Genomic DNA, 13667 nt, shown 5'->3' on the forward strand with positions numbered 1-13667 from the left:
TATTTTTAGTAGAGATGGAGTTTTGCCATGTTGGCCAAGCTGGTCTTGAACTCCTGACCTCAGGTGATCTGCCTGCATTGGCCTCTCAAAGTGCGGGGATTATAGGTGTGAGCCACTGTGCTCGGCGGAGTGTGTAACTTTCTGTGCCTGGCTTATTTCACTTAACATAATGTCCTTCAGGCTCATCCATGTTGCTGCAAATGACAGGATTTTTATTTATTTATTTATTTATTTTGAGACGGAGTCTTGCTCTGTTGCCCGGGGTGGAGTGCAGTGGCATGATCTTGGCTCACTGCAACCTCCACCTCTCGGGTTCAAGAGATTCTCTTGCCTCAGACTCCTGAGTAGCTGGGATTACAGGCACACGCCATCACACCTGGCTAATTTTTGTATTTTTAGTAGAGACGGGGTTTTGCTGTGTTGGGTTTCAGCTCACACCTTCAGATTTTAGTAGAGCCCTTGTACCAGGGTGATCCTCTACGAGGGAGGAAGCATGGCCAACCCTAGCCTCTCTGACATGTTTATTCATCACTCAGGATGGGCCCTTCTTTACCAATTGATTTATTTAAGAAACATTTGTTTAACGAATATTTGATTACGTACTTTGGGCCAGCACTGGGCTCCACCCTTGATCAGTGCCTTGAAGATGCTGGATTGGCATGACCTACAATTGACATGATCTGTATGAGACACTGGCTTGCTTCCTTTGAAAATTATTTCCAGTATTGTGAATTAAAGGGAACTCCTAGGCTTTGGAATATGTCCCTGGAATCCCGCCCCCCCCTTAGTTTCCTTCCTGGGTATTTTCTTCCAAAAATCCCGGTTCTGATTGTGCCCCACCCTGCCCAGAACCTCTAGACTGGCTGGCCACTGCCAACAGGATTAAGGCCCAGCCTTCTAGCATAGCCTTCAATGCCTTCCTAAACTCTGCCCTCTCTTCACTTTGCAGGCCTCATTCACCCTGGAGTAGGACTGACTTCTAAAGGGGCCATCTGTATCCTTGCCTCCTTTGGGCCATCATACATGTTGTTTTCTCTACCTGGGACATTTGAGTGCTCTTGTGCCTACCTTCACAGTCTTTCTTTTCCACAATCCAGCTTATTCTTTGGAAATCGGTGCAAACACTACTTTGAACTGTGGTTCCTAATTTCCACGAAAGGTTTCCTCTGTTCTTCTATTATGGCACTTTTCAGGGTCTCCCTTGTACATTTTAGTTTTTGTGTTTTTCAGTAAGTGCCTTGAGATCAGGGACCGGTTCTACTGCTCTGTTCCAACCATAATTCCTTAAACATTGTGTTCCATTGATATTGGGTGAATTGAAATGAATTTATAGGAAGCTCCTTAACCTGGAGTCCTCAGACCTCTATGAGGTCCATGGATAGAATTTGAAGTGGGAAGGATATATGAACTTGGATGGAGGAAAATTACTTGTTTTTTACCAACCTCTCCTTTGTAATTTAGCCATTTGTTCAATTATGAATGTAGGCAAATAAAAATAAAAATAAAAATAAAAATAAAAATAAAAATAAAAATAAAATAAAGGCAGCAGTAATAGCAGTACCCATGACCTTGTTACCAACTCTTAGGCTGTGGAGTGTTTTCCTGGATTCTACCCCTTTTTTAAGGTTTCTTAATAATAGAAGTTTATACAGAAACTATCTAATGTACTTTTTTTTTTAGATGAAGTCTTGCTCTGTCACCCAGGCTGGAGTGCAGTGACGTGATCTTGGCTCACTGCAGCCTCTGCCTCCTCGGTTCAAGAGATTCTCCTGCCTCAACCTCCGGAGTAGCTGGGACTATAGGCGTGCACCACCATGCCCAGCTAATTTTTGTGTTATTATTATTTTTTTTGAGATGGAGTTTTGCTCTTTTTGCCCAGGCTGGAGTGCAATGACATGATGTCAACTCACTGCAACCTCCGCCTCCCAGGTTCAAGGGATTCTCCTACCTCAGCCTCCCAAGTAGCTGGGATTATAGGCATGCTCCACCACGCCCAGCTAATTTTTTGTATTTTTAGTAGAGGTGGGGTTTCACCATGTTGGTCAGCTGGTCTTGAACTCCAGACATCAGGTGATCCACCTGCCTCGGCCTCCCAAAGTGCTGGGATTACAGGCATGAGCCACCACGCCTGGCCTAATTTTTGTATTTTTAGTAGAGATGGGGTTTGACCATGTTGGCCAGGCTGGTCTCGAACTCCTGACCTCAAGTAATTCGCCCACCTTGGCCTCCCAAAGTGCTGGGATTACAGGCGTGAGACACCATACCCGGCCCCTAACATACATATTTTTATATCAAAATTAGTTACTATATATTTCTCAAAATATTATTTATGCTCAATACACTTTTGAAATTACAGTGGCAATAACTAACTAATAAGACCTAGTGCTTGGTAATTAATATGATAATAAGCACATATTATTAAATTTTGATTTATATTTCAACTATTTCAATATAATTTTGTCTTATTGTGTCTACTTTATTTCATGCATTTACACATATTCTAAGAAGGGGTCCATAGGCTTCGCTAGACAGGCAAGAATGATTCATGGCACAAAAAAGTCAAGATGTCAAATGTCCCCATCTCTGTATGCATATATTATGCTGTATCTATCTCCAATATCCCCTTGTTTGGTACCCATTCATTTAGCCAACATCTTGCGTGAGTACCCATTGAATCTTGAGTACTGGAAGGGTAATTCTAAGAAAGACGTAAACTTTAAGGTGAGAATGAAGTCTATTGTTCTAAAAAGCCCACTTCCCCCTTTCTATTCTCTCCTGTCCCTTCAGTCATTGGTGTTTTGAGGTCACCCCTGACCCAGCTCAAGGGTGATTCGAGGCTGGATATAGTATGGTGCCCCTCAAATTCCAGTCCAATGGCCCTATCCTACTTTATGAGGGCTCATTCTGTAGGGGTCACTGACTTGGCAGGAGGCCTAGGGTAGTACCGAATCAAAGTGGCTAACCTTGCCTTACTCCCGCTGGGGTAATTGCCTTACTTGTTCCTGCCTTCAGGGCCTTTCCTGTCCCATTGTCAATCCTAAAATAGATTTCCTCCTTGGCTCCCTAGCGAGATTTATTTACAAAGTTGTTTTCTGGGCCTGATCCTCATCATAATTGTTTATCTGGCAAAATAGCTGCCTGGCCCCCTCTTCTCTGCTCCTGACCCGTGTGTTCAGGAAAGTCCTAGAGGTTCAAAGACTGATAATGTTTAATGTCTTACTCACTCCATGGAAATTTGCATCTTTGGCAATACTATATCTAGTGCTTTCCCTCAATACTATAAGTAGTATGTGACCACCTTAGAAAATGTAGATTAGATTTTTTTTTTTAAGTTTAAAGAAGGGAGAAAGCACCCATAAGATCACCACCCCAAAACCAAGCCTGACTAATACTTGGACAAGATTCCAATCATCCTTCTATGTATACATTTTACAAAGTTGAGCTCGTGGACACTATGAAATACTGTTTACACTTCCTCACTTAATATTACTAAAGTGTCTTCCCTGAGCATGAAGTAGTCTTCATAAAGGTTTTGTATGACCATATAACAAGCCATCTTGTGGCTATACTATATACATTATTCAAGCAAAATGTCTAACAACTAAAAATCAATTTTTTTTTCTTTTAATGGGAGTTTTTTGTACTCTGTAAGAGGAACTTAGCATATTGGTTTACACTGTGAGGTTTGGATTTAGACCTGAATTCAAACCCTGTCTCCCCTGCTTAATAGCAATGTGACTTTAGACAAATACCTATTTCTTTATCTCCAATGTGGAGATAATACTCTAATTCACAGGGTGATTATTGATATTAAATGGGGTAGTACATACGAAGTGCCTGGTGAGTAGCAAGTCTTGATACAGGAAAGCTGCTGCCTGTTACTATTACTACTGCTACTATTACTACTGAGTTTTCAGCCAAAGGAATAAATCTCTAATTATGAAATTTCAGCTATCATTGACCTAGGTTAGATGATCGATTTGTAAAGGTGGTATTTTTTCTAGTGCCCGTGAAGTCATGTGTGTGGCTGTCTCTTATTTTGGTCTGGGCCTGTTTCTGGACCTTTGTCCTCCCACTGAGTTGGCTTTGGTAGCACCTCTATGCTGCCCATATCCACCTCTACTGAGGCCCCCTTCCCCTCTTGAGCCTAAGGAAGCCAATGAGACATAAATATAGGAAGCATTAACAATGCAAGGCAGTATATAGAACCACCGACATCAGCACTGAAATGGTCTTTAGACCATTTGTCTAGTTTAATTGGCTGCCTCCATCCCATTCCTGCCTTTGCACAGGTGAGGGAAACTAAGGCCCAGGAAAAGGATAGGAGTTATCCAAGGTTGTAGATTTGACCAGTTACTTGCTAGGCTTGGAATCTAGTGTTCTTCTTTGTTTTTAATTTTTATTTTAAGTTCAGGGGTACATGTGCAGGTTTGTCGTAAGGTAAACTCGTGTCATGGGGGTTCATTGTACAGATCATTTTATCACCCAGGTATTAAGCCTAGTACCCACTAGTTATTAAAATATTTTTTCCTGATCATCTTCCTCCTCCCACCCTCCACCTTCTATGTGTCCGTGTGTTCTCATCATTTAATTCCCACTTATAAGTGAGAACATGTGGTATTCTACAACCTCTGCCTCCCGGGTTAAAGCAATTCTCGTGCCTCAACCACCACAGTAGCTGGGATTACAGGTGTGTGCCACGTTGCCTGGCTAATTTTTGTATTTTTAGTAGAGATGGGGTTTCGTTATATTGTCCAGGCTGGTCTCGAACTCCTGGCCTCAAGGGATGCGTCCATCTTGGCCTCCCAAAGTGCTGGGATTACAGGTGTGAGCTACTACGCCCAGCCTGGCATTTGATTTTCTGTTCCTGCATTAGTTTGCTAAAGATAATGACCTCCACTCCATTCATGTTCCTGCAAAGGACATGATCTTATTGATTTTTATGGCTGCATAGTATCATACATTTTCTTTATCCGGTCTACCATTGATTGGCATTTAGGTTGATTCCATGTCATTGCTATTGTGAACAGTGCTTCAATGCACATGCACATGCATGTATCTTTATGATAGAATGATTTATATTCCTTTGGATATATACCCCATAATGAGATTGCTGGGTTGAATGGTAGTTTTGTTTTCAGGTCTTTGAGAAATTGCCACACTGTGTTCTACCATGGTTGAACTAATTTACACTCCCACCAACAGTGTATAAAGGTTCCCTTTTCTTTGCAATCTCAACCAGCACCTGTTATTATTTTTTTTTTTGATTTTTTAATAATGGCTATTCTGACTTGTGTGAGATGGTATCTCATTGTGGTTTTGATATGCATTTCTCTAATGATGTTAATTTTTTATATATGCTGCTCGGCCACATGTATGTCTTCTTTTGAAAAGGGTCTCTTCATATCCTTTGCTCACATTTTAATGGGGTTGTTTTTTTTCTTGTAAATTTTTTAAAGTTCCTTATAGATGCTGGATATTAGACCTTTGTAAGTTTCATAGTTTGCAAATATTTTCTCTTGTTCTGTAGGTTGCCTGTTTACCCTATTGATAGTTTCTTTTGCTGTGCAGAAGCTCTTTAGTTTAGTTAGATGTCATTTGTCAATTTTTGCTTTTGTTGCAATTGCTTTTGGCGTCTTCATTATGAAATCTTTGTCCATTCCTATGTCCAGAATGGTATTGCCTAGGTTTTCTTTGAGGGTTTTTATAATTTTGAGTTTTACATTACTTTTACATTTAAGTCTTTAATACTTATAGAGTTGATTTTTATATATGAGATAAGGATGGGGTCCAGTTTCAATCTTCTGCATATGGCTAACCAGTTATCCCAGCATCGTTTATTGAATTGGGAGTCCTTTTTCCATTGCTTATTTTTGTCGACTTTGTCAAAGATCAGATGGTTGTAGGTGTGTGGCCTTATTTCTGGGCTCTCTATTCTGCTCCATTAGTCTCTGTGTCTGTTTTTGTACCAGTACAATGCTGTTTTGGTTACTGTAGCCCTCTAGTATCATTCGAAGTTGGATAGCATGATGCCTCCAGCTTTGTTCTTTTTGCTTAGGATTGCCATGGCTATTCAGGCTGTTTTTTTGTCTCCATATGAATTTTAAAATAATTTTTCCTAGTTCTGTGAAGAATTTCATTGGTAGTTTGATAGGAATAGCATTGAGTCTATTCTATAAATTGCTTTGGGCAGTATCACCATTTTAACAATATTGATTCTTCCTATTCATGAGCATGGACTGTTTCTCCATTTGTTTGTGTCATCTCTGATTTCTTTGAGCAGTGGTTTGTAGTTCCTCTTGTAGAGATCTTTCACTTCCCCAGTTAGCTGTATTCCTAGGTATTTATCCTTTTGTGGCAGTTATGAATGGGATTGCCTTCCTGATTTGGCTCTTGGCTTGACTGTTGTTGGTGTATATGAATGCTAGTGACTTTTGTATGTTGACTTTTGTACAGTGAGACTTTGCTGAAGTTATTTATCAAATTAAGGAGCCTTTGGGCCGAGACTATTGGATTTTCTAGATATAGGATCATGTCATCTGCCAGCAAGGATAGTTTGACTTCCTCTACTCTTGCTTGTTTGCCCTCTATTTCTTTCTCTGGTCTGATTGCTTTGGCCAGGACTTCTAATACTATGCTGAATATGAGTGGTGAGAGAGGGCATTCTTGTCTTGTGTCAGTTTTAAAAGGGAATGCTTCCAGCTTTGGCCCATTCAGTATGATGTTGGTTGTGGGTTTGTCAGATGGCTCTTATTATTTTGAGGTATGCTCCTTCAATACCTAGTTTATTGAGAACTTTTAACATGAAGGGGTGTTGGATTTTATTGAAAGCTTTTTCTGCCCTGAGATTGTCATGTGGAACCCAGTGCTCTTTGTCCTGATATTAATTTGCCTCTGCAATTGCTTACCAGTGCTGTGGATAATCCAGGTAGATCAGAGGTGAGAAGAGAACCCTGTGAGCTGAAGCTGTCTAGTATAGATGGAAAGGCCTACCTGGAAGAAGTACAGTTATCATTTGCCTGCTCTTAGTTGTAGGCTGATCTGCATTCTTTTTTTAAAATTTTTTTGAGATAAAATCTCGCTCTGTTGCCCAGATTGGAGTGCAGTGGTGCGATCTCGGCTTACTGCAACCTCTACCTTCTGGGTTCCAGCGATTCTCATACCCCAACCTCCCAAGTAGCTTGAACTACAGGTGTGCACCACCATGCCCGGCTAATTTTTGTATTTTTAGTAGAGATGGGGTTTTGCCATGTTACCCAGGCTGGTCTCGAACTCCTGGCCTCAAGCAATCCACCCACCTCGGCCTCCCAAAGTGCTGGGATTACAGGCATGAGGCATTGCGCCTGGCCTTCATGCTTGTCTGTTCTTTGGTAAGTATTGCTCTGTGGCTGTGTTGTTTGTCTTCAACAAGCTGCTTGGGAGCAGGGGTTGTGTTTGGGTCAATACTCTCCCTTCATCCCCATCAATATCTAAGTTGCCCTGGCTCTTAGCATCCTAGTTCCTTCCTCTGTGGTTGAGCAGAGACACTTGTCTCAGGCTCTGTTGAACACAGAGCCAGATGACTAACCTACTTCCTTTGATCTCATCCTAGATCAGTGTGCGTGTGACCACCATGGATGCAGAGCTGGAGTTTGCCATCCAGCCCAACACCACCGGGAAGCAGCTATTTGACCAGGTAAGGCGGAGACTCCTTAGCCTCCTCTCCTTCTCTGAATAGCTTCCACCACAATGCCAACAATCCATGCCTTTTGCCTCTTGTCAAAGAATCTCTCTTCCTGTTCAATCCAAGGTAGGTCAAAATGAAGGCTGATTCCAGCCTTAATATGAAAGGAGGCAAAGTTTAACTTTGGCAGCCTGCACCCTATGGTCCTGATTAATTTTGTCTTGGGTCCTGAATAAGGGAGAAAAGAAAATGGTGTATATTCTATGCTAGATGCTTTAAAAATCTTAGCATATGGAGCCTTCCTTTTAACTCTGAAACATGTAAGTGATGTCTTCTCCATTTTAATGATGAGGCTCAGAAGTTAAATAACTTAATTGTACCCAAATGATATTTGACTGGGATTTGCACCCCACATTCTTGCCACTGCACCACACTACCTCTGTCCCATGTTTTTGCTTCCTAGTAGAAGGAAACTAACTTACTCTCCCTGAGGTAGTAAGCTCTATGTACATTTCTCTCAAAAGAATTTTGGGACTTAGGACAACATGGGAGGTGATAGATGCAGTAGGAGGCTGCTTCATCTCCTGCAGGCATGCCATGAAGATAATTGCTTACTTGCCATAGTGAAGTGGTCATTCCCATCTCCAACCCAAGAGGTGTCCCTTCATTGTGAATCATTATTGTCAGAAAGGATGTACTGTATACTATAATAAACAGATGGGAGCTACAGACATTTTTAGCATTCAAAGGAATGTGTGGTCTGTGGCCAGACTTCTAGGAGCAAAAATGAGGCTCCCATTTCCAGAGGCTTGGACCTCACCAGACAGGCCATTATCCCATTTCTCTACCAGCCTCTGATGAGGTGGAGGTCTGAGTTATTGTCCAGGATGTTAGGCTGCATATCACCCTGATGGATTCTCCAGGCCCTCTTGCTTCCCTTTCTTCCTTGCTCTCTGTGTCCTTCTACCATATGAGAACTTCCCCAGGGTTGGAGAGAGGAAGAAAAAAAGAAGGAGGTTGTGTTCAAATAAGCTAATTCTATTCCTGTGAATACTCCTGACTGGTGAGAGAAAAGACAAGAGTAGAATGGAGACAGGGGTAGGAGAGGGCCAGAAATTTGAGGACAGCTTGGGTACACCTTCTGAGTTCTTATTACATAGAGTGGGAAAATTATTGTCTGTAGCTAATACAGATGAGAGTTAACATTTATCCAGGACTCAGTGTATACTAAGTATTATGATAAGCATTTGACTATCACAAAGCTCTGTGAGTGCATGAATTAGTACTGGCACGTTTTACAGATGAGGACACAAAATCCTCATTTTCCTAGTTAGACCCTGGGAAAATTATTGAACTCTCTGGGTTGGTATCTTCATCCCCTCCCCCCCAGAAAAATCTAATACTTACCTCACAGGATTTTTGTGAGTGTATTATGTTTTGTATCTTACCTGTTACTCAAAAATCTGATTATAGTGGCATATAAGTATGTCCAATCCAAAAAGATAAATTAGAAATAGGTGAGAAAGATAAGAAAACACAAATAGGATAGAAAGTGTTAGCTGGAAGAAAGCATCCAACATATTATAGAGAAGTAATAAATGATAGCTCCCTTTCCAATACCATTGTGCTTCTTGTATTATTAATTGAGCTGGAGTTGACGTGATGTGGTGGCTCATGTCTATAATCCTAACACTGAGATGGGAGGATTGCTTGAGCCCAGGGGCTCGAGACCAGCCTGGGTAACATAGCGAGACCCTGTCTCTACAAAAAATTTAAAAATTAGCCTGGCATGGTGGTGCACACCTACAGTCCCAGCTACTCAGGTGATTGTGCCAGGAGGGTTGCTCAAGCCCAGGAGTTCAAGGTTACAATGAGCTATAATCACGCCACTGTACTCCAGCCTAGGTGACAGAGCAAGACTCCGTCTCTATAAAAAAAAAAAAAGAAAAAATAAAGAAAAATAATCTAGAATTGGGAGATGGGCTTAATGATCCTCAGAATATCTAACTTTAGATTTAGGTGGAACTTACTTCTCTGGAGTTTGTTTTGTGTTTGTTTTACTTTGAATGGCAAAGTGTAATCATTGATACTTAATTTGTGAAAATACAGATTAGTCTGAGGAATATTTAAATACAAGTTTACTACAATTAAAGTGATGTGCTTACATTCACATAGCCCACAAGTGACTACGGTGCTAGTCTGGAATGACTAAATGCATTCTAATTGTAATTGTGCTTTGCATTCTCTCTTCACATGGAGGTTGTATTGGAGAACTTTTAAAGGGACAGCCTAGTGAAGTCAAAAGGGCCTGGATAGAAAGTCATGAATCTTGGGCTGTAGGGCTGGCTCTGTCACTAACTCCCTGTGATACAAACATTTCCCTTCTTTGGGCCGGCCTCAGTTTCTCATCTGTACAATGCCTAACTTGTTTCTCAAATCTGGTTATCTCTCAAAAAATTTATCTCTGGCATTTATTTGTGCATTCCATCTCTCTTTCTCTCCCATTTCTGTTCCTAGTATTGGGATTTCAGACAATCCTTTTCTGTAAAAAGGAGGGAAATGCCTCACCTGAGTATGATCAGCTGCTGGCATATGTGAGGAGATAGGGCTAGCTGGCAGGGGGATCATCTCTTCCTTGACAGGCTTTTTACTGTCTCTAAGACAAAAGGGAGGAAGTGTCCATAGAACACATAGGCTTTTGGGCCCTTTGCTTTAGACAGCAGTATCATTCTGGGTAGCAGCTATTAGAGAGGGAGGGGGTTAGTCAGTGCAGATTTTACAGACCAGCTGGGAGCCAGAGGCTCCTTTGACATTTACCTATACACCTTCCAAGAGCCCTGATTCTACTAATTCCCCCTCCCAAGCCAGATGACGCCATCCTCTACCCTCAACACTGGGGGCTTTGTATATGTGCATTGCAGGGGGCTGTGGAGGATGAGGAAGGCATGATTTGGAGCCTGGGCGGGGGGCAGAAAAATTCTTGAACAAAGAGGTTTATTAACTTCAAAAAACCTCAATGCCTGGTAGTTTTTTCTTAGTGTTGGTTTGGTTTGTGTGCTGTGGGTGTGGATTTGAGGGAAGCCCAGATAGTAGGGAACCCTGGGCAGATTGGTATGCTAGTTCTGAATGCTACTGCTTCCAAAACAAAGCCTTTGAGAGACTTGGAAACCAAGAAGTCCATGACTTCTCGTCATTGTTATCTTGAGAAGTATCATTTATTGAGCACATACTATGGACTATTCCTGGCTAGGCGCTTTAATCCTCACAATGCTCCTGCCTCTGTGAGGTGAAAGAACATACTCTAGGTCATGTAGTTAGTAAGTTGTGATATGGAATTTTGAATACAACTGATCACAAAACTATACTTTTCCTGCACTGCACTACTCTGTTTGGGGTGATTGGGAGTATTTAACTTATAGAAGACTCAAGGAAGATATGCTTTCTGTCTTCAGACCTCTGAAGGACTATCATAAGAAGGAGGGGAGCAGTCACATTCTGTAAGTCAGAGGGACAGAGGTGGACTTCACAGGTGAAAAAATACAGAGAAAAAGATTTGAACTCAAGGAATTGAGCATTTGGCCCTCTTGAGGCCAAGGCAGGTCAGGTCAGGAATCAGTAGAGGTATGTGTTCATAGGCAGTTGAGGGATGTGAGCTCTTCTCTCTCTAACTTGATGAGGCATAAGGGAGGAAGTCCATTCTGTCTGACCCTTGGGACCCATCATTCAAGGAGGCCCTCCTGGTGGAGCCTGGGCCTGGGAGGAAGGAGCTAGACTCCTTGGCAGGAATTGGCAAAAGCTTTACGGCCATCCTGGAACACAGCAGTCATCTGGCCAATGACCAGAGAGGAAGTACTCCTTGGCACCAGCAATAAATAATAGGCAACAATGGGATGCCATAGCTTGAGGAGGTCTAGGGCCTGGTGGGAAAGGGAAGTAGGACTCATAGTTTCTCTCATTTACCTCTCTTCTTGTGAGTGTGCTACAGCTAGAGGGGAGAGAGAACATGTTTTGCTATAGTGATTCTGTCACTTGCTTCAATTTCTAAAGCTTTTGATCTTGGATTACCTAGGTACCACTAAAGGGCTGTGCTCAAGGACAGAGGTGAAATCTCAAAGCATCGATTCATTCATCTATTTACTGATTCATTTAATATTGACTGAAGTTCTACACTGTCAAACACCATCTCTGTTCTTCAGGAACTTGGAGTTCCTTACCTATAAAGGCATAGAAAGGCACATGCAACTCTCTACCCACAAAGAATGAAATAAATGCCCTTGAGGTCATGTTCCATGGGGTGATATGTAAAGCATAGGATTTAGAACCAGCCCTGAGTTCAAATTCTGTCCTGTTACTTCGCTGTATGACCTTGGATGGCTCATTTAGCCTCTCAGTACTTTCATTTCCTTAGTAAAATGATAATCATGCTAATCTCAGAGATTTTGTGATTTAATCCTCAAATAAGTAAAATGCCTGGTGCCTACCAAGCATTCTAATATTGGTGGTTCTTATTAAGGACTAAAGTAGGTGGTATTGCCCTGAGAGTTCAGATGAGGGAGCTATGAAATCAGGAAGTTCTTCTGGCTCAGTGAAGTACTTAGGACTTGAATACTCTGCGATAAGGGCAGTAAACCTTTTTTTTTTCATTTTATAAAATAACTAACATCTATTATAGTAGGAGGATCTCCGTCTTACAGATGAGGAACTGAGGCTTACAGAGGTGAAATTATCTGTTTAAGGTCATATAGCTAGGAAGTGGTATAGCTGGGGCTTAAACCAGGGCACATAGCATTTCCAGTTTTTCTAATGGTTTTGGTCAACTGTCCTCTGGAACCTTCTTCCACTTTACCTGCTTCCAAAACTTAGAACCCTAGCTAGGTTGGGCATGGTGGCTCATGTCTGTAATCCTAGTGCTTTGGGAGTCCAAGGTGAGAGGATCACTTGAGGCTAGGAGTTTCAGACCAGCCTGGGCAACATAGCGAGACCCCATCTCTACAAAAACTTAAAAGTTAGCTGGGCATGGTGGTGCATGCCTATAGTCCTAGCTACTTGGGTGGCTGAGGCTGGAGAATCACTTGAGTCCAGGAGTTCAAGGTTACAGTGAGCTATGATTGCACCACTGCACTCCAGCTTGGTTAACAGCAAGACCCTATCTCTAAACAAACAAAAAATGATAAAAGAAACTTAGAACCTCAGCTGAGTATGTTCTCTGTTATAGAGCAGGTGACCACTTGACCACAGGCAATGTGTAATAACAGAAACAGCAATAGTGGTAGCCCATCTTGGTGCTTTCCAGTGGTGCAATAATTTGCTTTCAGGTGGGTGGCTGATGCAGATGCTGCCAAATCTGTAATGGTATCTTGGGGGTCTCAGGTGTTTGGGCATTGATGCAGTTTTGCACATTGTTTCTCACACAGTTCTTCTCTTGTGGCTCCAGCATTACTCCCTCATTCTCCTCTAGGCGTGTGTGCTCGTGTGTGTGTGTGTGTGTGTGTGTGTTTCTTTTTTGGAGACAAGGTCTTGCTCCGTCACCCAGGCTGGAGTGCAGTGGTGTGATCTCACTGCAACCTTCACACCCCACAGTCTCAAGTGATCCTCCCACTTCAGCCTCCCAAGTAGCTGGGACCACAGGTGCCCACACTAGCTATCTTTTTGTATTTTTAGTAGAGATGGGGTCTCACCATGTTGCCTAGGCTGGTCTCGAACTCCTGAGCTCAAAAGATCTGCCCGCCTCAGCCTCCCAAAATGCTGGGATTACAGGCATGAGCCGCCGCACCCGGCCATGCTCTGGGCTTTTGAAGTGGCTGATGACATCACTAGTTTGTTTACTCAGATGAATGCATGGGGGATTCAAGAAGAGAATCTCTGGGCTCCTAAGCTGACCTGATCTCCCCTCCCCTCTACAGACCTCAGATGTAGGTTGCCTCCACATGTCAAAAGGAGGTAAAGGGTTCTTTTTTCTTGCTTCCAGAAGCTCCTGATAATTAGTGAGGATTTACTCCGAGGC

General features: G+C 42.3%; 1 protein-coding gene across 1 annotated transcript in view; it reads left to right on the top strand.

The window, feature by feature from the left end:
- The window catches only part of MSN (moesin), a 74894-nt gene that overhangs the window by 41998 nt on the left and 19229 nt on the right, over nt 1-13667 (top strand). The window contains exon 2 of the mRNA XM_055267409.2: nt 7592-7675. Coding sequence (XP_055123384.1) covers nt 7592-7675 — 84 coding nt within the window. The remainder of the gene's footprint in view (nt 1-7591; nt 7676-13667) is intronic.

Source organism: Symphalangus syndactylus, chromosome X (genome assembly GCF_028878055.3).
Source record: "Symphalangus syndactylus isolate Jambi chromosome X, NHGRI_mSymSyn1-v2.1_pri, whole genome shotgun sequence".
Classification (NCBI taxonomy): Eukaryota; Metazoa; Chordata; class Mammalia; order Primates; family Hylobatidae; genus Symphalangus; species Symphalangus syndactylus.